The 27,700-nt window shown below is 52.7% G+C and overlaps 1 protein-coding gene across 1 annotated transcript; it reads left to right on the plus strand.

The window, feature by feature from the left end:
• Window positions 1–2,666: 2,666 nt before the first annotated feature.
• Window positions 2,667–27,700, plus strand: MASP1 (MBL associated serine protease 1). Its single transcript, XM_074912148.1, has 11 exons — window positions 2,667–2,904; window positions 4,759–4,984; window positions 13,264–13,441; window positions 13,697–13,828; window positions 14,330–14,526; window positions 14,843–14,990; window positions 15,498–15,616; window positions 16,478–16,556; window positions 21,040–21,177; window positions 22,208–22,282; window positions 26,805–27,700. The coding sequence occupies exons 1-11, from the start codon at window positions 2,684–2,686 to the stop codon at window positions 27,698–27,700; spliced, it is 2,409 nt and encodes an 802-aa protein (XP_074768249.1). The 5' UTR covers window positions 2,667–2,683.

Here is a 27,700-nt window from a genome sequence, read left to right on the forward strand (position 1 = left end):
ACCCCTGGCATCACTGAGGTAGCTATGTGTTAACTAGATGTTTTAGGCAAAGGGTAGGTAACAGCGTACATGAGACAAGGTGACCTTTGCCTGGCACCCTGCCTGGCCAGCACCAGATCCTCCTCTCAGTGGCCTTTGTTTGCCTTTACTCTCAGTGGACACTTCACACAGCCATGTGAGTGGCCAGGCCTGGCCATGGCAGACTCTACTTTTGGACAGGTGGGGATAACACCAGAGAAGGTAATGCAGCTGGGGTGGAGAATCTGCAGCACTCCCTTTGCAGGACCCTGTCCATCTCCCCACCAGTAGAATCTGCAGCACTGGGTGCAGAGTCCTTTGGGCTGATCTGCTGTAACCGAGGGAGTCAGTGCAATTACCCAAGCCAGCTAATTAGGGCTCTGATAGGACTGATTTGGAGACCTGAGCAACTCAGTAGAGGACTGGGGTACTGCAGGTATTGGGGCTGGGGTTTGGAGTAGGAGAGAATAACTGAGGCTGCAGATAGCTTTAGACACTTGGGGACAGCAGAAATGAGGTTGTGGCCATTCAGCCGCTGCCTCTCAGCCTTATTTAGGAGCCCACACTGTCTTGGGTCAGATTTGCCCAGAAAAACCCTGATCCCTGAACTGGTTCGTGTGAGCCTGCAGGGAGCTATGATTCTGCACACCAAGGGGTTTGGGAGGCTGGTGAATAGAGCAAGGAAACCCCCAGGATATGGCAGTCTGGCAAGGAAATCAGCTCAGAGGGTTGCTGATGGGATCTACAGTGATGTGCTTCTTGGGCATCTTCTCCTGCCCTCCAGAGCCTACAGAGTCAGCATGGATGCTTTAAGTCCATGCTACACCCAGCAACATGGGCCAAAAACATGTGGAGCTTCTCTTGCCACTTCACATATCCCAGTCCATCCTCACAGTGTAAACATCGTCTTTGACCCTCAGTGATCTGACTTGAAAGAGGCATCAGGAGGCAAAGAAAATGTCACTTCAGAATTAAAGTTGCCCCTGAATTGGAGGACCTGTTCCAAAAAGCTATAGAAGGCTGTCATGATGGAAAAATGAGTGTATGAAGGACCCACCCTGTAGAACAGCAGGGAAAAAATAGATCACAATGAATTCAGGGCTCAGACAAGACCACACTTGCCTGCAAAAATAAAGCCTTGCATTTGACACATTGCTTACATATTAATTAGTTTGATCAGCTTGCCTGGGTGTGTTAACATGAGTGAGAGCTCATGTCTGTGCAGCGATGAGCTGTTAAAACTTCCCAAACAGAGCTACAAATAATGGCAGACTGAGATCTTTACTTTGCCCAGAGCCTTTCTGCTATTTTTCTAGTGCTTTTCCACTCATATTTTTCTATTTTACTTGACTGAGTCTCCTAGGTACCATTTCTTCCCCAGCACAGAACCAGAGACCCACAGGAGCAAGAGAAGCAGCTTCTGCATGAGAAGCCAAAGGAACCATCACCCCCCAGAGCACAAAGACAAGATACAGAAAAAGAGGAAAGCTATTTTCTTCACTCTATTCCCTTCCCTCCCAGCTTCTCCGGGATGGTTGGAAGGGCAGCAGCCCCCTCAGAGGCTGGAGTTAACATCGCCCCTTTAACGGCAGCGCCGCAGCCTGACATCAGCGAGCTGGGGAGTCCGGGGAGGGCTGGGAGCTGCTGCTCCAGGAGTGGTGCCAACACATCCCTGTTTCCCTGCCTCTTCCCCGCTCTTGTTTGTGTGTGCCTTTTAACACGCCGCATATGTATCCGTGCCTGCCAGTGGATGTCTGCAGGGTTTACGTTAACCAGCTCAAGCTGAAGTTGGTAAACAGCTATTTAAAGTTTTGCTTTTCATGTCTCCAAGGGTGTCATTTCTGGATGAGGGAGTCACTTGCATCCCTTGCCTTCCTACGGGCTATTCCCTTGTTTGCAGCCCAGATAGATCTTCTTCCCACTTTGCTATGCAGACAAGAGGGGTTTGGGTTGGTTTGTGCCTGGCACGGGGAGGGAAAATTAATCTCCTGTGGCTTAGTGGGGAGTGTTCATGTTTTTACCTGTTTTCTTGACAGGAGGGAGTCAGGCTCAAAACCTGTAACTTCAGTGTTTAAAGTTCTTACTCCCGAGCAGAGTCCACATCTAAAGCTGCTCTTTTGCCCTGGGACCAAATGTTGAACCCAGGAATTCCTCAGTTCTGCAGGAGGCTGCAAACTAGATCTTGATTTTATTCGCACTGTCACAACTCAAAAGTTTCTTGGAAACCAGATTCCCGTCTCAGACACTGCATGGCACTGAGCGAAGAAGCCGAAAGCAAGTCCGGAGCACCGATCCCAGCTGCAGCACCACTACTGAAGTTATTTATCCCCCCACAGGTTTTGGGTTTTTTTTCACACGTTCTTGCCTTCTGTTTTTGCTGGAGCCTCCGACTCTATTGAGAGGCAAATTTTAGCCATCTGGCAAAGCAGGATGGAGGAGGGGGGGTGGGGTGGGGGGGTGTTGAAGGGGAAAAAAAAAAGAAAACACAATGTGCATGGGCACACACACACACACAAAACTCTGGAGATTAGGGAAGACAAAAACTCCGCTGAATGCCGCGGCTTTTGCTGGAGCGCACGGGCAGCCCCGCGGCGGGAGAGGCGGGAGCGGCGGCGGCGGGGAGGACGGTTCCAATGCGGGCAGGTCTGCCTGCGTGCCTGTGGGGATGTGGGGAACGGTTGCAGGCAGGGGAAGGCGTGACCTGCATGGAAAATGCCAGACAGCTCCAGACGCACACACACATAGGCGCACACACGCTCACAAATCTCCGGACAGAGATAAGGCGGACAGCGGAGCATTTGGAAGGAGGCAAAGCAGTCCCCCGCAAACCAACCAGCAATCCTCCACGCCAAACCCACCGGCAAACCCTCCCGGCAGCAAAATGAGGTGAGTAACTCCCCGACGGGCTGAGCCCCGGCTCCCACAGGCTGTGGTCTTGGGGCACGGCCGGGCAGGGGGGCCATCCATCCCACCGAGGAAGGTTTCCCTCTGATGACCGTGTCTTCGTTTCCCCATCCGCCAGTGAATGAGGCGTTGCTCATGCCTCAGCTTCGTGCTGCAGCCCAGCTTTCCTGCCGGCATCCCGGCGGAGCCGGCGGGAGCCTCGGGCGACGGGTGCGCAGCCCGGCCGGCCCGCTCTGCCGTGGGGCAGCGCCCAGAGGTGCGGGCGAGGCTGGACGTGCTGCACAGCCTTCAGGTTTCTGTGCACGCCACGGTCGTTTATCACTTCTATGTGAGGTTAAGACTTTTCTGGCATGGGAAAGAAGTTTGATGTCGTTTTGCCTCCTCTGTTTAACGGGAAAGCAGAGAGTTGCAGTGGCAAACGGCCCGTTCAAGTCGAGGAGTTGATGCCCATTTACACCAGCTGAGCATCCAGCCCCGTGCATGTATTCTGAGCAGAGGAGAAACAGATTTTCCCTTCACACATTTTTGTGGTTTCAGACAAACTGTCAGAAAAAGGCATGTTCAACCTCACTCAGCTTGAAAGAAAAATTGATCCAAATTTCTCAACTCCCATTAACTTTGCTTTGTAATGAAGAGCTGGGAGAAGTGATGGCACTACACAAATGAGACCCAGAAACCTACTGTCCTGGTTTTGAAAGAACACAGACAGGTTGAAAATAATCCACTCATATAGCTTTAGATTCCTCACCAGCATGCCTAAATCAAGCCCTGATTTTGAAGTCGGGTGTATGTGAATAGTTCCAGCACCTGTAATACACACCTACAAGCCTTTGCCAGGCCTTAGTACTATTTTAGAAAGTGCAAATTTTTGCCTCTAACGGCTCTAACTTCCTGAATGTTTCTTTTCCTTTGTGCACTTCAATGGACCTGAAAAGCTTGAGCTCTGCTCCTCTTTCAGGGTCCCATGAAATGGCACAGGCTTTTGTGTTTGCACCTCCAGCAGAGGCAGCGTTCTCCCCTTGCTCGGAGAAATACTCAGTTTATGCTCATTTTCACGCTCAAATGGAGCTCGAGGCTGGTGTGAGGTCAGCTGGACTGCCACTGATTTACCTGTCCTCTCTGCCCTTCTCTAGGACACACAAGTTGGTAACAAGTTGGAACAAACTCTTCAGGCTGAGTTTTTAAAAGCTGGGTTTGGTAAGAAGAGAAGAGAAACAGATAATAGTGGAGAGTAACATGCTGGGTTACACTACTGGGGCCCCAGTCCATCCTTGCCCATCTGCAAAGATGTGTGCTGCTTATTGAGAGTCAATGATCACAATTTGGCAGGATGAGGCTAAGCAATAATAATAATGATGATACTTAGCAGTTATTGCCATGATGCTTTCATTAAACCGATTTAGAAAGAGCCATTATTTTATTAAGCACCCTTATGTTTATTCTTCTGTTAAATGAAGATTTGCCCATCGGAGCCCCATTAGTTAAAGGACGGGTTGCCAGCAGCTGCTGCTCCCAGAAGCATGAGAAACACCAGGCTCCTGATGGTACCCGGAGCTGACTGGGAGCTGTGGAGGTGCCTTTTGCATCGTGTGTAGTGCCTGCATCACCTACCTTTCAAAGGGGCTTTCCCCTCCTGGGAGCCCCGTCCAGCTCCCACCCTCACCTCCACCTCCCTGTGGCTTTGTGTGCTGCTCCTGGTGACACAGTGCTGCACCTCCTCTCCCGGCTGTTTCGAATGTGTGACCTTACACAGCCTACTTGGGAAAGAAGACTGAGCCCTCAACAGGTTTTGTCATTGCCAGAGTTTCATTTCATCTCCTCACATGTGTTTTCCAGGTGCCTCCTGACCTGGTCCTTTTGTGCCTTGCTGCTCTGTGTAGCGGATGCCATCGAGCTGACAGACATGTTTGGGGAGATCCAGTCTCCCAACTTCCCAGATTCCTATCCCAGTGACTCGGAAGTGACATGGAACATCTCTGTGCCTGATGGATTTAAAATCAAGCTGTACTTCATGCATTTTGACTTGGAGTCATCCTACCTCTGTGAATACGACTATGTAAAGGTGAGCTGTGTTATCACAGGGCAGATGGTGGGGTAGACAGCAGACCTGTTTGGCCAGCTGTGAGAAAGTGGTGCTGGAAAAGCTGGGAACAAGCTGGTTTTCCCCATTTATTGAGCACAGGAGTTGTCAGTCCAGTGGACAACAGGGAGAGCACAGGTAAGCTGACATCCATTGGACTAACAGTGAGTGGGACACCAGATTCAGAGCTTACCCACAGAACCAGATTTCTGAAAGTGTTTGGGCACCTGATTCTCATTGTACCCAAGGGGATTTACACACCTATGGGCTGATGAAACCCCTGTGGCTAAACCCCCAGCCTGTGCCACTCTAATGCCAACCACATGCAAGGAGGACCCCTAAGTTAGGCACCCTTTGCCAAGCCATGGCCATGGGTGCACCTTGGACCTTGCAGCCAGCCTGGATCCCTGGCTGTGGCCTGCAGGCTTTTGGGACACCCTGTCCCACCCCCAAGGAAACAAAAGGGAAACGTTAGACCTGAGCTTGAGGCTGCAATTTGGGGTCTGCAAAGCGGAGCCTCCCACAAGCTGCAGGGCACAGACCCAAAGGGTCCCTTGGGTTCAATGAAAACTCATTTCATTGTTGAGATACAAATTTTGGGGCTGCTACTGGCAAATACCTGGAGCACAAATAAGCTATGGAAGTTCCCAAGGGAGCTGTCATGGCCAGAAACACAAAAGATTTCAATTTGCTTCACTGCTGGTCAGTAACCCATCAGAAACTGTGGTGAGCCACACATTGCAGTGCCACAGAGCATCTTTGCCTCTTGCACCACAGGTGTCTCCAAGCAGGACTCTCTACATCCAGGGCAAGTTGGGTTCTCCATATCTTTGAACTTGGTCAGGTTTGTTGCTTTCTAGCAGACAAGAAGAAGCAAGCAGGTGCTTTCTAGGTTTGCCTGTCTGAACATGCCTTACCCCATTGCCCAGCACAAGCCTCACCCTGCCCCTCCACACAAAGGCAGGTAGAGGTTGCACCCAGGTCTGGAACCGCAGAACTCAGCCCTGGTGCTAGCTGCCAAATAATTGAAATTATTATTTTATTCTCACCCTAAGAAAACAAATCAAACCTTTGTGTTTTTTTTTTTTTTCTCTAGAATCTGTTGTTCACTGCTTTAATTTCCCCTTTGTGCTGGCACTCATTCTGCTACTAACAGCCCTCATTGAGGTTTGATTAGTTCTTTCTGCTTCTCCTGGATCTTCTCCAAGCACAAGGGCCAGGGACATATATAGAGATATATTGCTTTAAAAACCCAATAAGCTCAAGGAGCAGATTTCTTGGAAACTTTCCCCATTCCAAGCTTTACCCCTCCTCCCACCCTTCACCCCCTGCTCATTTTTCCTTTTTCATAAGGCTCCCTGTTATTTGGCCATGGTGCCAACTTGGCACCATAGCTCTCCCTGCCCCTGGATTTCCATAAGAAGGCGGTATTTTTCACAGGGATTTAGATCTCAGCTGTATAAATTTGCTCGGGGCTGTAACTCAGCTTGCAGAGCCTCCACCACAGAATTACATCTAAAAAGTCCTGAAAATTGATGGATTACAGAAGATCCATAGGCTACTCTGCTGGGTAGGGGTGCTATCTTGGTACTGCTAAACCACCAGCTTAGAAAACATTAAGGAGAGCAGCAAATAACTCCATGGCTATTTTCCTCCTTGGGTCTGTGTGTCCAGCCTCTGTCTGCATCAGCACATGACATAAAAAGAGCATCAGCCTGCTCTTTGACAGAGGCCAACAGTGCATGGCTATAGAATATAGTTATAGACCCAGGATATACATAGGTGCTTCTCTGTAATACTCCGCCAGTCCCAGTGAAGATGCTGAGAAAGCCACAGGTGGTATCTGCATTCGATGGAGCATAGTGGATTCCCCATCCATGAACCTGTACCATTGCTTTCTGAACTCATGGGTGACTTTAATCTCTGCAGCATCCTGTGGCAGAGAGATACACAGGTTAAATATATAATTATATGCCTCTGTGTGTGTATAAAGAAACACCTTCTTTGTTCTGACCATGGGTCTGACTGGGCTCTCCATCAGAGTCTTCATCATCCTGACTGATATAAAAAGGAGGTCTAAATGGGGGCTGAGCAGCCTTGATGCAAGGTGGGGACCCAGCTCAGGACAGGCAGAAAGTCGCCGTGCCCTGGCCTTTGCTTTCCTCAAGCTCTTGAGCAGTGTAGAAAGTCATCCTGAGTGGTAAGTTCAGGGCGAGCCAAGCTGTAAACCCACGCAGATCTCTGCCTTCGGGGTGGTCTTCAGAAGGGAGCAGTTTCCAGAGCTCTGAAACAATGGCTAATTAAAACAATAGCTGTTTATTTATATATATATATATATATACACAAATATATGCGTGCATATGTGTATATATAGAAAAAGAACATGGCTCCTAAAGAAATGCCCGCAGGCCAGGAGGCTTGTTTGTGCAAAGGGGAATGGCAGAGCGTGGGAGTGGTACTTCAGTAAGGAAGTGAGCCAGAAGGAAAGGGAGGAACAACCCCCCCCAAAATACCCACCCAAAGGAGCCCCATGCAGGTAGGAAACACCAGCCACACGCTGCCTCGGGAAGCTGAGCTCTGGGCCCCGGTGTGCTGGAGACAGCCTCTCCCTGGGTTTTGGATGGCCACCCTCAGCCACCTGCCAGGTCCAAGGGGATGGGGAAGGAGCAGCCATCCATGCTGGGCTTTCGGCTCCTGCCCTCTGCCGTGTTCCTCGGCAGGCTCTGCTCATCTCATTGCTGATTTGGGGGTTCCTCATTGGTGGGGAGTCTCACCGTGGTTTACCCAACTCCTTTCTTGGGTCACCCAGCACTGAGCACCTTAGCACATGTCTCCAGCCCTGGCCTGGGGCACCCCAAAAGCCACAGCCATGGCCAGGAAATCAGGTCAAGTGACCTGACTAGTGTCCTGGGGAGCATACAGAGGCAGGGACATGGGAGATGAAATCCCAGGTGAGGGCCCAGGATGGGACATGAAATCCTGACTTCTGAGGGGCCTTCATGACTAAATCCCCAAGCTTATTAGGGAGATCTGAAGCTAGGTTCCTGTCCATGAGGTTTTGCACATTGCTCAGTCAAGTTCTGGAATGAAATCTGCCCCTGAGGGCTTGGCAGACAGCTTGGGACCAGCGGCTTGATTGAAGATATGGTCTGTGGTGAGAGGATTTCCCCCCTGTCAGCCCATGGCAAGTCCTTGCTGGCTCACAGTCCTCATGGAGTTACCTCTCTTCACCCCAATCCCTACCACTGAGTCCTGATTCAGGATGGCACATGCTTGAGACCTGCCAGGTTTCAGCACATACCACAGAGTTTTCCCTTCCTTCAAACCCAGGGGCCGTCTGTGATGGATCTCTCCGACTGTGCATGGGGGCTGGAGGGCAGAGGGACATTTTATGGGTCCAGTGAGTCCCATGTCCCCTGGCACAACCCAAGTCTCCCTTGGATGCACATCTTAGTGTTGAGTTCAGACTTCTGCCCATGAGTAGCACTTGGGAGGCATTTCTGCAGCTGCTATTCACACCCGTGTCCCCGGAAAGGATCTGTGCCATTGGGTGCCCACCAAAACAGGACTCCTACTGACCCCATGTGTGGGTGCCCAGGAACTGGGCAGGCATCTCAGGCAAAAAACAGTGCCTGCAAATAAATTTGCTGGAGAGTGGCCAGGGCCCAACTGAGCGCAGGAGGCAGTTTTTGCCAGCCCTGATGAGGGGAAAACAGGGGTATGGGCCAAGCTGGGGAGACAGAGCCGCAGGCAGAGCATCAGCTAGTGGCACCACCCTGGGAAGCAGCACTCATGGAGGGGGATTATGAAAGATTTGTGATGTGACGGAGCCGCATGCCCCCACAGTTTGGCATGGTGTTTAGGGTGCATAGCAGACTGGCTTTACACGCGGTGTCCTAGGCTTGCAGTGTGCCATCCCCTGCCGTGGTGACTCGCATGGAGCAGGGCTGCATGCTGCACCATGCCGAGCGCTCGGTGGCACAGTGCCCAGGGACACCCTCGGTGCTCGATGCAGCTCTGTCAGGGGTCATGCAGGGCCAGGGAAGGAGCTCGATGTTGCATTTAAGGCAGCACATGCCCAGCCTGGGGCTGTGAGAAGGGTGCATGGGACCCATTTACATCTCCTGCTCAAAGGAGAGGGAAAAAGCACAACTGGAGGGTCAGGAGAATAGCATTGTCTTTTGGTGCTGTCGGCTGGCCTCAGCCAGGGGGTAGTCTGTGCCCCCGGGGGTGTGGCATCCTAAGAGGAGCACTTCAAATCCCGGGAGGCAGCTGGGAGGAGAGGAGGGCCCAGGGCTTTGCTGCTCATCTTTCCCATCCTGTTGGCTCTGAGCAGAGGAGTATGGTGGCACTGGCCACTCCCTGCACCACTGGGGATCACAGTCACCCGCTGTGCAGGGGAAGGAGGAGGATCAGGCATGGGAGCATGCCAGCAGCTCCATCAGCATCCAAGCATCCTGCCTAGGCTCTCGTTGCACCCCCAGCCCCCCCAGGGAACAACTGGCCCAGAAATAGGGCATGTGGGTTCAGCAACCCACAGGAGGGGACGGTCGCCAGACACCAAGCCAAATCCACAACAGGGGAAACCATTCATCCTCCCCTTTCCCCCACAGCACGGCGGCCATATATGCTCCTGTAGAAATACAAGTGCATGTTTGCACCCAAAAGGACCCGTAACATATATTGGAGAGAAGATGCATGCATGGTGGGGAGAGGATCTCTAGGAGACCTAGATGGAGGTTCCTGCTGGGGCTGTCTCACCCCTGCCTCATTTGCAACAGTCAGCAGCAGCAGCAGCATCAGTCATTTTGCAAAAAAAAACCCCTGTTCATCTGGGTGTTGCCTTCTTGTGTGCACTCTGACTGCAAGGCGGCTCGGCAGGAGCTGTTTCATGCCCTTCCCGGTCTCTGAGCATCTCCTCCCCATGTCATGTTCCCAGTGTCTTCAGCCCAGCACTGCGATTTCTCTGCCTAATGAGCCATTTATATATATTACAAGTGGTATGTTTGGCCTTCATCAGTCCAATTAGTGCATTCCTGGAGGGCTGGAGAGGGGGGGATGGCGGCTGCGTTTCCGTATTGCCGGCTGCCTGCTTCTCTCCAGCGGCAGACACTGAAACGCCGGGCCAAATTTCCCTTGGTGTTTGTGGTATTTTGTTAACCCGCCTGCTGCAGGAGGCATCTCCAGAGCATCGCTCCTCCAGCATCCCCAGCAGCCCATGTCCTGGGGCAGCATTTCTTTGCTGCCAAGCCAGAGCACCCCAGCTCCTGCCTCCTTACCCAAAGGGGGAAATCAATATGGGGCAGAGGGATGCCACACAGCTTAGGTCACCCCTTCTCTTAGCCACAGCCCAAGCCAAAATGCAGGAGGACAGAGCCATAGCTGGGGAGGGACAACCATCTGCCTCCATCCAGATGGGCAGAAATCTTAACGAGAGAATGAAGAGGCAAGAAGAAACAGGGAAGACGGCGGGAGGCAGTGGCAAGGGTAAATTTAAGGCACGAGAGTGTCGCTATATTTTATTTTTCAAAGGAGGATTCTTTCAGCGTATTTTTATAGGGAATTTCTCTGCAGCAATTGATATTTCCCTCAGGGACACATCTTCTCTAGTGAAAACGTCGACATCGTGACCCGAGAGGGAGAAACTCCAAACAAACAACCAGGATTTAATTACCAGCCTGCTCGCTGGATGTAAATGATCTATGAAAAAGTATACAGTCCTCAGCAGAAGCAGCAAATATTAACCAGGGATGATGACCTCTCTGTTTAGTTTACTGCTGGAGGGCTGTCTCTGCTCCCTGTGGCTCGGGGCATGGGACCCGTCAGAGATAAGGGGCTGTGGATACCTTCAGCGAGGAGAGCACAGCTCTCCCGGGCCTCATCCTGCTGCTCCGGGGCTGTACCCAGGGATGCTGGGTGTTGGGGCTGGCCGCATGGCAGGAGCATCCTCGGGCCAAGATACGAGGCACTGGGGAGGTTTTTCCGCACTTCAGTGATGATGTGCTGCGGGTCCTGCACCAGCCGGGGCTGGAGGAGAGAGATGGGAGCTCACACAGTGGCTTGCGTGTCCCTGCAGAGGTGACAGCCACCAGACCCACATGGAGGAGCTCAAAATTGATCCTTCCCACAGCTTTCCTTAAGAAAAAGAAGTTTCTGCAGAAAACACTGCATGTCACGCCCTCACGCACCCAAGACTCTGTGTTGCAGCCGAAATGCCGTTTTCCTTCACTTTTGGTGATGGTGCTCCCGTTTTTCAGTCTGAAACACTATTTAATTTCAAAACAATCTTTCTTTCAGATTTAAAAGAGATTCTAAACCACCACAGTATATTTCAAAGGGATTGAAACCAGATGGATCCCAAATTACTTGTTTTCCTTTTTTTTTTTTTTTACAGAACGCTGTTCCACAAAAAAAATAAAATTCAATTGGGTTTTTGTCCCAATGCGGGGTGCGTGTTTTTTCTCCAAATTCTCAAAATTTATCATCGGAAAGTCTCTCTCTTTTCTGGCCAGCTCCAGCTTGTATGAGAGGATGGAAAATATCTGGAGGCAATGTCAAGGCATGCTGAGTTGCCATTTCCATGTTGGCTTTCCCTGGTGTGAGCGAGTTTCCGCCTGCTTGTTCAGCCCTGGGAAATTTCCCTTTCAGCCCCAGAACCTTCCCAGCCAGCGCATCCCGAGGGTCTCCAGAAGAGGGGGATGCAGCCAGAGGAGGGTCTCACCTCACTGAGGCCACGGAAGATGGGGACAGCATTGCAACACCTCCGGGACCCCATGGTCCCCGAGCAGGCGACTGTTTTCCCCAGGCATGGGCTGGGGGGCTGCACACTCATCACAGCCTCAATAGCGTTGGCTTGGCATGAGCAGTGGGAGCTGGCATGGTGGTATTCATCACATTCCTCAGCCAAGGGGTTATTCATATTCAAATCTCCTGGGGGAAAGCATGCAGGGTGCTGGGAAGGAGCTGGGAGAGGTTGTGGTCAAGACAGGCCTGGGCTGGGGGTGGGATTTGCAGGAGATGGGGTCAATGATGAAATGGTACTGGGGAAAACAGTGAGGAAAAAGGAAGGGGGGGGGGTGGGCAGGGAAAACCACAGAGGTTTTTGCAGGTATCACTGCTTGAAGGCACGAGCATGGCTGTGCTTTAAAGGGATGCACAGAGGCTAGCAAGCATGCCGACATGACAACAGGGCACACTGGCAGGTTCGTTCCCTCCTGTAGCCCTCTGAGCATGTGGCTCTGAGTCCAAACAGTGACTGGTACTGCAGGTCTGGAACCAGACAGGGACCCTGGGTGGCAAATACAGGACTGAATTTGTCCAAGACAGTCCAGGGGACAGAAACACCATCCAAATTATAGCTGCTGCTTTGAGCTGATGCAAAACTAATGGGCAGGGATTCCTCTGGGGTCCCAGTGCCTCCCAGCAGCACAGCCCTCATGCTGATGCTGCCACCCAGATCAGTGTTTGTGCTGAGGGAGGAGGCAAGGGGAGTATTTCAGATGCTGACAGCTCTGTGTGGGAACAGCATGGCTTGGGGCTGATTTTCACATCTTTTCTTCTGCACTACCTGCCCACATCCTCATCTCACCTCCCAAAAAGGCTCCTTCCCTGCATCCTCCCCATATATTCCCCAGCTCCTCCCTACATCCTGGATGCTACCTGCTCTCTCAGCATCTACTTCAGAGGGTTACCACAGGCAGGAGTGGGCAGACCTGAGCCCCTGTGTTCATTTTGCTGAAAACTTTTTATTGCTTTACTGCAGTAACAGTATCTCAGAGAGACAGAGCAGTGGGAATCAGACCTGTCATGCTCTGAGCATCCCCAGGGTCATGCTTGGCTGAAGAAGGTGAAGCAAATGCAGCAGGAATGGCTGGAAATTGATTTTTAGGGCCAAGGCTGTACAGGACTGAGCATGATGGGGCATCCAGGGGTGCAGAGCTGCATCCTTAGGCTGTGGCCATGAAAGGCTGCCAGAGAGGCAGCCTGCCCCATGGAGACACTGCTGAGCCCTGGCAGAGGACAGGCTGGGCAAGCACAGGCAGAGACCTGAACTCTTGGGTGCAGAACATGACTCCAAGCCCAGCCTGACCTCCCTCAGGAAAGCACCATGGGCTCTCTGGGCTCACAGACACCTACAGCCCCATGCAGAGAAAATTCAGAGGTGACCAGCACTGGGGAGCACCCCAGGGACCTGTCAAGCTCCTGCCCAGGAGCCCAGTCCCAAGCCCTACTGAGCACTCACCCATTCTTTCTGCTAACAGATTGAAGCTGAGGACCAGGAGCTGGCAACCTTCTGTGGCAGGGAGACAACAGACACAGAGCAGGCTCCTGGCCAGCAAGTGATCCTGTCCCCGGGACCCTACATGGGGCTCACATTCAGGTCTGACTTCTCCAATGAGGAACGCTTCACTGGTTTCGACGCCCATTACACTGCCGTGGGTAAGCAGCAGTTAAACCTGCAGGACCAGCTTGCAGCATAACAGATTTGCTAGGATCACATCCCAGATCAGCCCTGGGGACCCTAACAAGAGAAGTCCTTGTGTGGAGCCCTTGGGCCATACAGGACTTGCTGGGTGCTCGTGTGACCCACCATGTGGGACAAGTAATTTCTCAGTGCTGTGACAAATGTCCCCACGAGGAGTGATGCATGGGGGCCTGCAGGGTGACCTCCTTTCCTTGTTATCTCCATCCTAGATGTGGATGAGTGCCTGGAGAAAAGTGACGAGGAGCTGGCATGTGACCACTACTGCCACAACTACATCGGCGGGTACTACTGCTCCTGCAGGTTTGGCTACATCCTCCACTCTGACAACAGGACCTGCAAAGGTACCGCCCAGGCACAGCTCAGACATGGGAATGGTCACATAGAGGGGTCCTTGAGCAGGCAACAGACCTCCCAAACACAGGCAAAACTGCCCTCTCTTGCTGCCAGCAGGGATGAGGTACCTCTTGCCCTACAAACCAATAGCCTGGGACTGGAGAGCACCCAAGGCTTGCAGTCCTTTTTGTGAGGGAAGATGTGGTTTCTCCCATGGACTATGCTCCTCAGCTAACCCCTGTAGACCTCCTCAAATTCGAGGAATGAAAAGGTTTAGTCTCTGCTCTGAATCTGCATAATGTAGATTATCTGGGATTAGCTCTCAGTCCAGGACCCTCTATGCCACAGGCATATTTGAAGGTTGGCTGTGTGAGGTTCTCCTTGTGTGGACCCATATTTGGAGTCTATGGACCACCCAGCAGATCCCACTCTACAGGGAGGTCTCCTGAGAGTGGTCAGGGCTGGGATGTGGCTGGCAGGGTCCTGAGAGAGCCTTGACTGTGTTTCAGTGGAGTGCAGCGACAACCTCTACACCCAGAGGAGTGGGGTGGTTGCCAGTGCCGACTTCCCCAGCCCCTATCCCAAGAGCTCGGACTGCCTGTACCGCATCGAGCTGGAGGAGGGTTTCTTCATCACCCTGAGCTTTGAGGACAGCTTTGACGTGGAAGACCACCCCGAGGTGACCTGTCCTTATGACTACATCAAGGTGAGCTGGGTTCTGCACACTCTTCCTGTCCCACTCTCCTGTTGTTTTCCTGGTGTCCTGGTGATGGGACCAAAATTGGCCCAGTCTGAAAGGTGGTGATGAAGTCAGAAGGAGGCCTGTGCTCAACTGACCCCATGTCTCTTACCATGTCTGATTCTGACCCTCTCAGCCGATAGTGACCCTCTTTCAGTTCACATCACCCCAACACATGGTGCTTAAGCCCCACTGACCCCACTGCAGCCCCATCCATTAGCCTCAGGGTGAGGTGATCCTCAAAGATCCCCCTCAAACCATCCATTCTTCTTTGCCTTGGCAGATCAAAGCTGCCCATAGGGAATTCGGCCCCTTCTGTGGAGAGAAGTCCCCAGGACGCATTGAAACCCAAACCAACAGTGTGCAGATCCTCTTCCACAGTGACAACTCAGGAGAGAACAGGGGCTGGAAGCTGTCGTACACAGCTATTGGTAACTCCTGCTGCTTTCCTCTATTTGCTGGGCTTGGGAAATGGGAAGGGGTTTATAAACCCTGTAGGTGGAGACCATGAGGTTGGTGGTCCATGATCCTGTCTCCAGAAAGGGTCTGTTCCAGAAATCACCAGAAAAGAGGACTAAAATAACACAGAGCCCTCCCTTCAAAGGGTACTTTTATTCCCTACACCAGATGGGCCCTGAAACAAGCCCACATTGCAAAGCAAAGACATTTTGGGAAGGATAATTGCACAAGCTACTGTTATTAGCTCCCAGCTTTGTAGTGCCCAAACCCAGGGTATTACAGACTGGAGAAAAGACCTGGAGCTTCCACTTCTTCTAGGAGAAGAGCCTGGCTGAGCCATGCCTGTGTAGGCTAATAGCAAGAGCAAGGCAGGGATGCTCAGATTCTGCTACATGGTGCTGGATGGCAGAGCTGAAACTCTAAATTTCCTCCATTTATTCAGCTGAGTTTTGTTTTGCTTTTTTGCTTTTTATTCAAAGGAAACCCATGCCCACTGGTGCAACCACCGATCAATGGGAAAATCGAGCCTTCCCAAGCCAAGTACACCTTCAAAGACCAGGTTGTCATCAGCTGCAACACCGGATACAAAGTACTGAAGGTATGTGATGACAGTGTGGAGCTGGGCATCTGGGTGGGAAAGGGGGGATCCTTCCTCCCGGAGCCATTGCATCCCTGGGAGAGTGACCATAGCACACACACCATCCTTACCCACTTCCCAGGGGCAAGGAAAAAGCCTCCTCTGAGAGACACCAGCCTTCCTTTCCAAAGATGCAAAGGAAGAGAGGAGATGGCACTTTCCTGAGTCACCATCTCAGCATCCCTCCAAATCTGGCCAACTCACAGGAGGCCAGGCTTGGCACCTCTGCCAGAGAAAAAGTCAGCAAAAGACGTGAGGGAGCTGCCAAGGCTCTGCCTGCTCCCCACCTCGGTGGGTGCTGTCTCAGCTTCCCAGGCAGCCCTCAGAGGCCAGCATCCACAGACCAGGAGGTCCTCTGGGACTTTGGGACAGCTTCGTAAGTCAGGGGGAATGGGATTTTGGCAGGCCCTTTCTGGGAAACAGCTGAGAACCACAGGGAGCACGCGTGACTCATGGGGTGGTTGTCTTCCCTCCAAACCAGTAGCCCGCTTTGACTTCCGACACGGAGCTGGGCATTTCTCTGATCTCCTCCCAGACTCATACTTCATGCAGAGCTGCCTCCTTACCCATCCCAGCACCTATAACAGAAATAAATTACTCTTGTTCTTTTGCATTCAGCATGCCACTGAGTTGCTGGCAAGAAAACTCTTCTTCAAGTTTTTCATTATGATTTTATTGCAATTTTCAGCTAGAAAAGTCATCTTCCAGGGGGGTCTGGATATATCTTGAGTAAATCGCAAAAAAATTGACTTTTTATGGAGAGATTAATTTCCTTGCCTTGTACATTGATGGTGGGTTTTTTTGCTGTCATCTTCTGTGCAGGATAACCTGGAAAGTGACTCCTTCCAGATCGAGTGTCTAAAGGATGGGACATGGAGTAACAAGATCCCTATCTGCAAAAGTAAGGACACCCTTCCCCACCCTGCCAATGTCTTTTTCCTGCTGAAATCATTTCATGCTAAAGGGAGCTGCCCTGCCAGAGTGGAATTCCTTACTCAGAGACACAAACCCAGCCAGAGAGGCTACGTAACTCTGCAAAGCTCCTTTGGCTTATTCTTGGATAACATAATGGGGCTTGCTCCAAATGCCATAAGCAGGAGGTTGATGCTTTTATTTAGATTACTCATATAACTTGATTTGCAAGCCACTTTGCTGTCTCCCTGTTAAAGAAAAAGCCTGGCTCTTGAAAGCTGGCTCTGTTGGATGAATCTGGGACAATTTGGGATAATCTAGTTCCTGGTCCAAATTTCCTTCCCAATGGAGGCTACTAAGACCTAGGGCATTAGAGAGGTCCCACATACTAGCCTAAACTGGGCACTGCTCAGCTAAGTGAAGAGGGAAAGAAAAGTTGCCCAAATATTTACAAACCTTAAAACAAGAGAAAAGGGGAGAAGAAAGGAAATTACATTTGAAAGGGCAGGTGACTATTTGCATCATCTCTTCTTTTATCTAACCCAGCTCCTCTCTCAGCTTAGGCTTGGGAGATGTACCAGATAACACCTTTCCCCTTTTCCCCAAGCTTCCTCAGCTCCTGGGGAGGCTCTCACTGCTGCTCAGTCTGCTGCAAAGCAGCAAACATGCCCAGAAAAGGTCCCAAGACCTTCCAGGAAAGGCAAGACAAGATACTCTCAAAGGGTGTTGGGATTCAGGCTCTCCTCATCTTGGCAGATCCTTTTTCTTTTAATGATATTGTGGATCTTAACATAGAAGAGTATTTAAGGAGTTTTAATGCACATTTTCTCACTCAAAATGGAAATTTGGAGGGTCTCAGACCTGATCCATATCTGAAAGGGCTCCTTAAAAAGTGTGGGGTCAGTGATGCCTCTGTCCTACCAAAGGAATTCCCCACTCCTACAATTCTCACTACCAGTCTCCTATTGATTTTATCCAGCTTGAACAGTGATCAGATAAAAATTGACATCGTGTAGAAAAAAAAGAGCAAAAAATCTACATAAATATTTTTAACCCCAAAAAGTATTATTTTTGTGAGAAAATTGAAATGATTACCTGCATTATTCCAGCCAGGCTGGAACTGATCCCTTCTTGTGTGATATGACTCACTACACTAAATTTCTAAGACTTTTTCTGGAAAGCCAAGAAGCCCCTAAATGGGCAATTCAGGCCTCCAAACTGCAATGCCTCCCATCTCCCTGGGATGTCTGGAGAGGCAGGGCACAAGCAAAACCGTTTTAGAAAGCAATGCAGAAAATAGAAAACTTCTTAGCCAAGGTGGATAAAATCCAGCTCCGTGGCCTGGCGAGTCTAAACACAAACCCATGACGGCTTCTCCCAGCCACTGTCCCCAGGTTGCCCCAGCCAAGCAGAGCACGCGGGTCCCCAGCACGGCCATGCCTCCGCCGGCATCCGCGGCACCCTGGCACGGCTCGCTGGGTGCTCATTAACGATTTCTGGTGTTTTGGGGGCTGGGTTTCCTGCATGCCTCTCTCTGCTCATCTACTAATTGGGCTTTCTCTCTCTGCTCTCCTCCTTCCCCTCTGCTTTCGGTGCAGCTGCAGATAGAGCCGACAACCAGACAGAGGGAAGAGCCGGCTCGGAGCAAGTGGCCGCGTGAGGCTGGCGCCGGCCGCGCCGCCCCGACGGGCAGCCTGTCTCGATGCCCCTCTCTGATCTGTCCGGTACCCAGGGCAGGTCGCCTTTGCCCCTGGCCCAGCTGCCAAATCCATTTCTATGGCTTGTCTAACTGGCATGGCACTCTTAACCCCCCCGCGCCTGGTGCTTTCTTAAATCCGTCTCGAGAAGGGGGAAGGAAATTTGGAGACAAGCCCCCCTTTCCTGCTGCCACACAACCCCATGGGAAGGTGCCTGCCCAGCCCCGGCACTGCTGCCCGGGGACCATGAGATGCTGCCAGCTCCCGGCACGTCCTCCGCATCCCTCCCTCTCCACTCGGATGCCTCAGCCTGGCTCGGCTTCCGCTTCAAGCCAGCAGTTGCGCAAGGAGCGCGGCATGGCCGCCTGTTTGTTTGTTTGTTTATTTGGATTCAGCCTCCCACTGCCCTTCCTCCCTGGCCCGGCGTCACAAATAAGAAACACTCCTTCCTCTCCTCTCTCCGAGAGTCCTGGTGACTTTCAGACCCACTGGGCAAAGAGGCCTGGCGGATGGGTTGGCATCACCAGCCCTTTCCTGCAGGCACAAAGCCCTGGCACCAGCACAGAGGCATAAATGCTCCTCCGCCTCCCCTTTGCTCCCCACTGCTGGCCCAGCGGAGGTGAGGACAGGCTGGCCTCAGGTTGATTGCAGCTGAAGGAGGTCAGAGCCCAGTGTCTGGCCTCATTCACGTCCCCAAGAGCCCAGGTCATGCACCCTGGACTCCTCAAGGCATTGGAGGCTTCACTGAGAGGATGCTGAGATCGGAGAGGAGGGGAGCTCAGTCCACTTCTGGTCCTACAAAGATGGAGTTGCTAAATGGCCCCTTTCCCAAGGCAAAAGTCTGGGATGGCTCACAGCACAAACACCCTCCCCTCACCCTTTCACCAAGACCTGGGACACTGGTGGGACAACAACTCTGTGCAAGAGCCTGTTCTCTAGGCATGAAGCCTGCCCCAGGCCCGGGGGACACACAAGGAGGGGACAGGCTGTGAAGGCCAGTGGATGTAGCCATAAACAATCCCAAAGCAGATGTGCAAGCCAGGCTGGCCCCCCAACATCCATTCCCTCCTTCCTGCAAGCCCCAACATCCCCCAGCACCTTATAAAAGTCCCACAGTTGCTGGCACTGTGTACCCAAGCACCATGGGAAGAGAGCATGAAAGCTCAGGCCAGCTGGAGCCCCCAGGGCTGGTAAGGGGGGTCTATGTCTCCTCCTCTGCCCCTTTGCAAGGCAGAGGTATCCAGAGCCTCCATCCAACCTGTCTGCACCCACACTCCTCTCTCACCCATCACCTGTTGTCCTTAGCAGGGAGGTGGAGGGACCCTGGTGAAAAGTGAGCTGCAGCATTTTGTCATAAACGAGGCTTTTGTCACCCAAGCAGAGAGTTAACCCTGAGCATCAGTACATGTCCCTGGTGCCAGCTATTGCTTCTAGTGAATTCTCTCTTTGTTAGCCTTGATCACTGCATGAGGAGTTAGGACTCCTGTCCTTGCACCCTTCCCATCCTGGAGCACATGAAGACCCACATTACTCACATCAGCTTCAATCCAGAGGACCTGCTTTCTGCAAAGTCACCCATCCCCTACTCAACCCCTGATCTTAAATGTGGCGGAACCCAGATCCACAGCACTGCATTTCCCAGCAGGATCAGACCCCGGTTCCTGCCCTCCCCTGGGGCAGGTTTCCCCAGAAAAGGGCAGGGGGAGGCTGCACAGCACCATCTAAGTGTGCTGTGAACTGCCCACGCAGCAGGGAGATGCAGCTCTCACAGGTTGACTCGACCTTGATGGAGGAACGGCCTGGCAGCCTGGCGTCCTGCCTGGGGTGGGTGGCACAAGCCCAATTCAGGGAACAAGCTGGGGAGGAGAGGCTGGGCAGGGCACTGTGAGGGATATGGGGGAGAATGGGGACCATGGACAGGCCATGGGAAAGGACAGTGGCGCCCTGGAAGTCCTTCTCCTGCCAGCAGACCCTGAGCCCACACCAGGGATGGGTGAAGCAGAGCCAAACCTGCCCATGTCCTGGGAGATGGAGCAGGTGGGATCTCACCCACCTCTGCTGGCCTTCCCCCTGCCTGCAGACCAGCCAAGCCATGCTCTCAGTGTCCCCCATCTCCTGTCATCGCAGGACAGCCAGGACCTAGGGTTGCTCAGCCTGATTTGTAAATGCTTATCAGCACTGCTTGGTGAGCAAGACCCAGAGCAAGAGGGATGGGACCATGCACTCAGCAAAGCCTTATGCATGGAGGAGCACCCCAATGCATGGCATAGGTTAGTGAATCACTGCCCACTCCTAAGGGATGCAAAGACATACTCTGGGACCATCTCTCAGTGGATCTCACCTGCCAGAGCAGGTTTCTTCCTCTCTCAAAGGTATAACAAAGAGATCTCACACTGAATGAAGTGCACAGGAGGGGCTACCAGGAATGGGGTCCCACCAGCATGAGTGGTATTGGCTGTACAGCCCACGGGTGAGCCATGCTGCTTGTGTTGAGTAGCGTTGCCTGCATGCCTTGTTTTTTGCAGGATGGCCATCATGGGATTTCATGGGGACAAGCTTCCCTGCCTGGGGACAGCCTCCTGCTGCCATCTCAGCCCCTGTCAGACTGTGCCCCCTGCAGTGCCCTAGAGAAAGGGGATACAGGACAATACAGGCCCTCGTTCTGCCCCATAGGAGCACTGTCACATGCCAAAGCCCGGGACTACCTGCCCGCTGGCAGGCTGGACAGCCTAAGAACCAGCACAGGGCTCAACCCCCTTCTGTGTTGGCTTTCAGTTGCTGACTGCAAAGCGCCGCTGGAGCTGGAGCACGGCTTTGTCACCTTCTCCTCCAGGAACAACCTGACCACCTATCGAGCAGCCATCCAGTACCACTGCCAGCACCCCTACTACCACATGGTCCCCAACAGCACCGGTGAGCAGTGGGGCCTGGCCACGTCCCCATGGCACAGTGCGGGTGGGTGCGTGGCCATGTGCGTGTGCATTTGCAAGTGGGGGGAGCTTGGGGTGACTGCTCCAGCATGATCTGCAAGCAGCAGGCTGTGGATATAGCCTGCACACATCATACCCTGCATCTGCACTACCTTGATTGTCAGACTGGCTGCATCCTGCTCCACAACAAGGTAGGATGGATTTAGCACTGCCTGGTGCTTTGCCTGAGTGTTTCACAGCCTCGGCAGAGCAGTGTGGTTGTTGTTCTGCACTCTGCCTTCGTACCCTGCCATCTTCTCTCCGTAGCACATGAAATTTTCCCTGTGTCTGTGAAAAGAGCTGCTGCTGGAGAGAACACTAGGTCCAGCAGCCTCAGAAAGGGCTCCTCAAGGATCCCCATCCCAGCACCCAAATGTCCAGCATAGCCAAAGCTGAACAGATAGCAGGGGGATCATGGCAGTATGAGTTTCCCCCTTATTCCCCTGGTCCACAACCACAGAGACACCACAAGGTGCTTTGCCAAGCACCATAGGTCTCTGCACCCTTCAGACCCGGCTCTGGGCAGCAGAAGAGTGTGCACACACCCCAAGCCCTTCTTCCTCCTCCTCCGACAGTGAGCAAAGCCGAAGGATTTCCTCACATTCCTGTCTCCCTGCTCATATCCCCCTGCACACCCTCTGGCCCCATGCATCTGGTCACAGCATCCCGCATGCATTAGTGGAACAGTCACTGGCAACATGAATGGGGCGGCAGCTGCCAGCCGAGGCTGAGGGGACAGCACAGCTCTCCAGACAACTCAAGGCAATGAAACTGAGGATGGTGGCATGCCCCCTGTATGGGGGCAGGGCTTCCAGGGCCCCCCAGGGAATGCACCACAGAGAGTGTAAAAGAGGTCACCTCCTGCTCTGAAAAAGGGTTCAAAAGGTTCTGACAGCTGGGCAACATCTCCTTGCTGCAAAAGACACCCCCTCATGCCAGGGCCACAGCCCAGCTAATGCTTTGCTCTCTTCCAGCCACGTACACCTGCGATGCATCGGGGGTATGGAGGAGTGAGGAGCTGGGGACCAAGCTGCCGTCCTGCCGACCAGGTATGAGTGCTGAGGCAGCTGGTTCCCACAGCAAGGGGTGCAGAACAGGAATGTGCAGGAAGAGGAATGCCTCTATGCCTGATCTGACCTGATGCTTCCCTAGGCAGGGACCCTGCTCCCTGATGACAATGCCATATGCCTTGGGTATATGTTACCAACTGCTGCAGTGTATGGGTGATGGGGCCAGAGGCCTCCTGCTATCCCTGCTGGTCCAGATGGTCAGGTGCAGTGGTGGCACTGATGAGGGCATGTCCCCCTCGCAGAATAGAGCAGCAGTGGAGTCAGAGCCATCCCTGCTGTCAGGGCTTTCTGCTCCAGCAGACAAGGAAACCAACAGCCCACTGGCCACGTTCAGCCCCCAGCATCACCAGAGATGGCTCCAGCCAAGGGCAGAGCATTACCTGCCCCGCGCCGCTGGCTGTCAGCTCCCATTAGCAGCGTGTCCACATGCAAGAACTATTAGCACCTCTCCAAGCCTTGCAGAAAAACCCAGACACTTCACAGGGAAGGAAAAGTCCCAAGCCTTTGAGCAGTGGCAGAAATGTTTGCAGCCAGCAAGTTTCCAGGCCAGGCGCCGACTCAGGATTAAACAGAAATCCCTGGGATGTTGGCTGGCCATAGCCAAGCATGGGGCCAGGTCTGGCTGCCAGGCAGCGGGGCTGGAGGCAGCCCCGGGTGCAGGTTGTGGTCGGATGTGCAGGGATGGGTCTCCGGAGAGGTGCAGGGATACAGCTGCCGTGAAGCAACTGCGGCTGCAATCACCCCGGGATTTGGATGCTGGCTCAGCCCCCAGGGAGGGTATCTGCTTTCTGGACATGCTGAGCAACTGCAAGGCCAGAGGAGGGACTCCTTGAGGTTCCCTGCATCCCACGGAGCTCCAAGACCAGGGCTGTGGCTGTTCATGTTGTGGTAGCTGCTCCCTGCATCTCTCCTTGATGTTTCAGCCTGAACTAATTTGAGCTGGGAGCATATGGGGACATCTTTTGGGGCCATAGCTGCTTTCATGGGCCATTTCCAGACCTCCTGATTAGTGACAGAAGTCAGAGAGACTTCAGGAAAATGGAAAATCCCAGAGAGAGGGTGACGCTCCTGAGATCAGGATCTGCAGGCAGCAGCTGGCCAGCTGCTCTTCAGATTTTCCCCTGTGTCTCACGCCACCTCCCCATCAATAGAAACTCCTCTTCCAGGCCACTCCGCGCCTGCCTCTGTCATTAGTGGGAGCATTTGCAGCCCGGTCAGCGTTTTTAATATGTAATTTAATAGAATAAATATTTGGCTGGATGTGCTTCCTCTAAAACCATCTCCCTGGGACAGCCGTCAGCTTCGGTGCAGCAGACCAGCTGCGCTGGACTGGGATGCAGGAATTATTTGCCTGAGCACGTTTTCCATTTCTTGCAGCACTGGGAAAGGCAAGGGAGCAGAGCACACACAGAGACACTCACCATGGTTGCTCCCTGCCGGAGTCACAGTTTTCCCAGCAGCAGACCCCAGCCACAACAAATCCACCCTAGCAGCTCCTGGTGCTCCTGCCCTGGTTGCAAGGCTGACTCTCAGTCCCAATCCCATCACGGTAGGGAGTCAGACCCTCTTTCTGTGAGGCTTTGCATCCTCCCCTCACAGCACAGGGAGCATCAGGGCAGAGTCCTGGCACTTTGCACAGCAGATGTGGGTTCCCCTGGCAGACTTGGAGGGATGAGACCAGCACCTGAGCTGCTGCAATTCGGGACTTCTCCAGCTGTAGAAGGGCAAGCCCAAATCAGCTCCCGCAACCTCCCAGTGACATCAGCACCCCCAAGCCACCTGGGAGTCCCTCTCCACAGTGGTGTCACAGGCAGGAAACAGCCCCACCAGCACCAACCATGTTTCAAGGCTTAAACTCTCCAGGGGCAAGATTGTCCCTGCCCACCCTGTCCAACCCTCTCAGAGCCACTTTCATCGTGCTGAGTCCCTCCTCTTCCTCATGCTGTGTCACAGTGCCTGGATAAAGCCCCTGGAGGCAAACCAGGCTGCACATCAGGGCTCTTCAGACATTAATTCTGGGTCTGTTGAGGAGCTGCGAAAAGGGATGTTGGTTTGGCTGCCAAAATTGTGGTGAGGACTTGAGATGCAGGAGTAAAGCCCACGCACGGGGCCACAGTCACAGCTCGTCCAGGAGGGCAAATGCCATGGCTGTGAGACCACAGACCTCGTGACAGGTCTCAGAGCGAAGGGTGAGGCTGGGCTGATGTCAGGCTTCAGTCCTCCCACTAGTGTTCCCCTGGGTTTCTTGGCACACTGAGCAGGAGCTGGACAAGTGGCTGAATGGTCTGAGAAGGGCTGAGCAAGCTCATGGGTCATGGTGAGGCTGCAGGATTACTCACTGGGCCTTTCTGATTCTGAAGTGGTGTGGATGCAGCCAAATAACTCCAGAAACTGAACTGCAAAGTGAGGAATTGCAAAGTGCAGGCTGGCCCTCAAGCCATCTCCTTGTCCCACTTACCAGCTCAACTGTACAACAACCCTTTAAGTCACAGCCCTGTTTTACTGCAATCCAGGCTTGACAGAAATTATGGCATCTGCCAGGTCTTCAAGATAGCAGAAGGATCCTTCCACTTGCCCCTCCCTGAGGAATCTGGTAGCACAATAGTACCCATCTGGAGCACATATCACATAGATGTAAACCAAGATTAAAGTCTGATACTACTAAAAGCACTTGAAGTCCCACCCTGGCTCATGTGTTTTGCTGAATCCATGCCTGACTTCAGTGTCAGGAGATCTGGTAGAGCTTTGGGGTAGCTAGCCCTGGATGAAAGCCTCCATGGCCCTATAGTGTGCTATACACAATTCCACCTGTCCATATTCATGCCCAGTGGGCAACAGCTCACTCTTTACATCAGATTACCTTGTTATTTGCAGGGTAAATCCTCCAGCTTCTCTAGAGTAGAGGTCCAGCACAAGGCACCATGGCACAAGCCTACCCTTTTCATCAAGGGCTCTCCACCTCAATGAAAGTGCCACATGTGCTGCAGCTCTGTTCTGACAGGTACCAAGAGCTTGACCCTTCCCAAGCTCAGTGGAGACTCTTTGAGCCTGAGACCCTCCTGGGCTGATAGCCAGAAGTGTGCCTAGAGAGTCCATGGTCTCATTGCCAAGAGCATTCACATCCTCCTTTCACAGCATATAGCAAGGTAAGAAAGGAGAAGGCAGCTGAGAGCCTTTTTTTGAGCAAATTTTTGGGACTAACTGGGCCTTGACTGCCCATGACCAAACCCATGATGGACTCCTGCAGAACCAGGACAGCAGGACCAGGCAGCTTCTGGCTCTGAAGATGACTCCTTCCTTGGTCCAGCATGGGGTCTAGTGGCTCAACTTGGTTTGAGTCCTGTCTCATTGCCAGCAGAAGAATGGCCTGTTCTGGACAAGCTGCCATAACCGTGGGAGTCACACAGCTACACTCCAGGTGATGAAAGGGGAGTTTGGACTCTGTCCCAGAGTACAGGTATTTAGGCCGCAAAGGTGCAATGATGGATGGTGCTGAGCAATGTGCATTCATCACTGCAGGTAGATTATGCCAGAAGCCTAGCAGTACCTCCTGGGACAGCTGTTTGAAATCCTCTCTTGGGACTCCTAGTGTGCCATGTGGGAACAAGTGCCAAGACTGAGGTTCCCATGGGAACCTGGGGAAAGGGACCCAAAATCCTGGAAACCAACAGGTTCTACTGACCCATAGATAAGACAGTTCTCTAATCTATGTCTCATTGTCCACAGCCATGGAAAGCATGGGACATCCATAGGGCTTGGTATGGCTATTTTTAACTCTTGGAGAGCTGGACCCAATTGTCCTGGGCCTGTGAGTCAAGAAACATGCTCTGTGTTCCAAAAGTATTTCTCAGTCACCAGAGAGAGGGAAGGAGCCCAAAGTCATGTAGCAGACTGGTGAGTGAGGCAGCACTAGCACTGAGGTCTCCTGGTTTCATGTTTAACTCTCAGGCTTAGCAAAACATAGGGTGGCTCATGCTTCACAGAAGAAACTGGACAACCCATTCAGGCTTCAGACTGGTCTCTTTGTCCATGACTAGCTTCATAAAGGCTGAACAAGGTCACCCCACCATGCTCATGGAAGAGCAATAGACTACCCCTTTTCCAGAAGGGCAAACCACTGCCACCAGAAATGGTTCCACCAGGCAAGGAAGACACAAAAGGAAGTGGGGCTGCCTTTAGGAAGCAAAACCCTTCAGAAGGACAGATGTGTTCCTTTCCCAGACATACCTCCAAAGACCTGTTAGCATAGGGGATGGGGTGTAATGTGCAGTCTGCTCCAAGCTCTGAAGCACACTCTGCCAGGAGAAGGTAAACATGTCAGGGAGGATGGGCTTTATCCACTGAGAAAAGAAAAAGAGTTGCCCTCTATGGAAAAAAAAAGACACAGATGAGTTTTTTGTTTGAAGATAACCAGCCATGTGGCATAATCTACAGGGATGACCCATTTCATTTGATCCCTAAGTAAGTCCTGAGAGTAACTGTCGGTCCTTTTTGTCACCAGTGTGTGGCCGGCCAGCTCGTCCTCTGCCTGGGATCATCAAGCGCATCATTGGCGGGCGAAATGCAGAGCCTGGTTTCTTCCCCTGGCAGGCCCTGATTGTGGTGGAGGACATGTCCCGGGTGCCCAATGACAAATGGTTTGGCAGTGGGGCCCTGCTCTCAGACTCCTGGGTGCTGACGGCTGCCCATGTGCTCCGCTCCCAGCGGCGAGACAAGACTGTCATCCCTGTCTCCAAGGAGCATGTCACTGTCTACCTGGCCCTTCATGATGTGAGGAACAAGATGGAGGCTGTCAACCGGACAGTGGAGAAGATCATCCTCCACGAGGAGTTTGACATCCAGAACTATAACCACGACATCGCTCTGGTCAAGCTGAAGGAGAAGGTGACCATGGGCAACTATGTCATGCCTGTCTGCCTGCCCCAGTTTGAGCACGAGCTGGAGGGGCCTCACCCCAACACTCTGGGGCTGGTGGCTGGCTGGGGTATCTCCAACCCCAACATCACAGTGGATGAGATCATCAGCTCGGGCATGAGGACACTGTCTGACATCCTGCAGTACGTCAAACTGCCAGTGGTGCTGCACGCAGAGTGCAAGACCAGCTATGAGTCACGGTCGGGGAACTACAGCGTGACCGAGAATATGTTCTGCGCTGGCTACTACGAAGGTGGGAAGGACACTTGCTTGGGAGACAGCGGGGGAGCCTTCGTCATCCAGGACCCGGGAACCCGGAGGTGGGTGGCCCAAGGGCTGGTCTCATGGGGTGGCCCAGAGGAGTGCGGCAGCAAGCAGGTATACGGTGTGTACACCAAAGTCTCCAACTATGTGGACTGGGTGGAGAAGAAAACAGGCTCCTCAGAGAGGTGGACATTTCTGGACCCAGAGCTGGAGAGATGA

This window comes from Athene noctua, chromosome 8 (genome assembly GCF_965140245.1).
Source record: "Athene noctua chromosome 8, bAthNoc1.hap1.1, whole genome shotgun sequence".
Lineage (NCBI taxonomy): Eukaryota > Metazoa > Chordata > Aves > Strigiformes > Strigidae > Athene > Athene noctua.

Bases quoted from the DNA above. Each gene is read 5' to 3' on its own strand.
- MASP1 (XM_074912148.1), top strand. From the start codon at position 2,684: ATGTGGGGAACGGTTGCAGGCAGGGGAAGGCGTGACCTGCATGGAAAA. The intron at 4,985-13,263 runs GTGAGCTGTGTT...TTCTGCTAACAG, and splicing joins GTGAATACGACTATGTAAAG to ATTGAAGCTGAGGACCAGGA. The intron at 22,283-26,804 runs GTATGAGTGCTG...TTTTGTCACCAG, and splicing joins GCTGCCGTCCTGCCGACCAG to TGTGTGGCCGGCCAGCTCGT.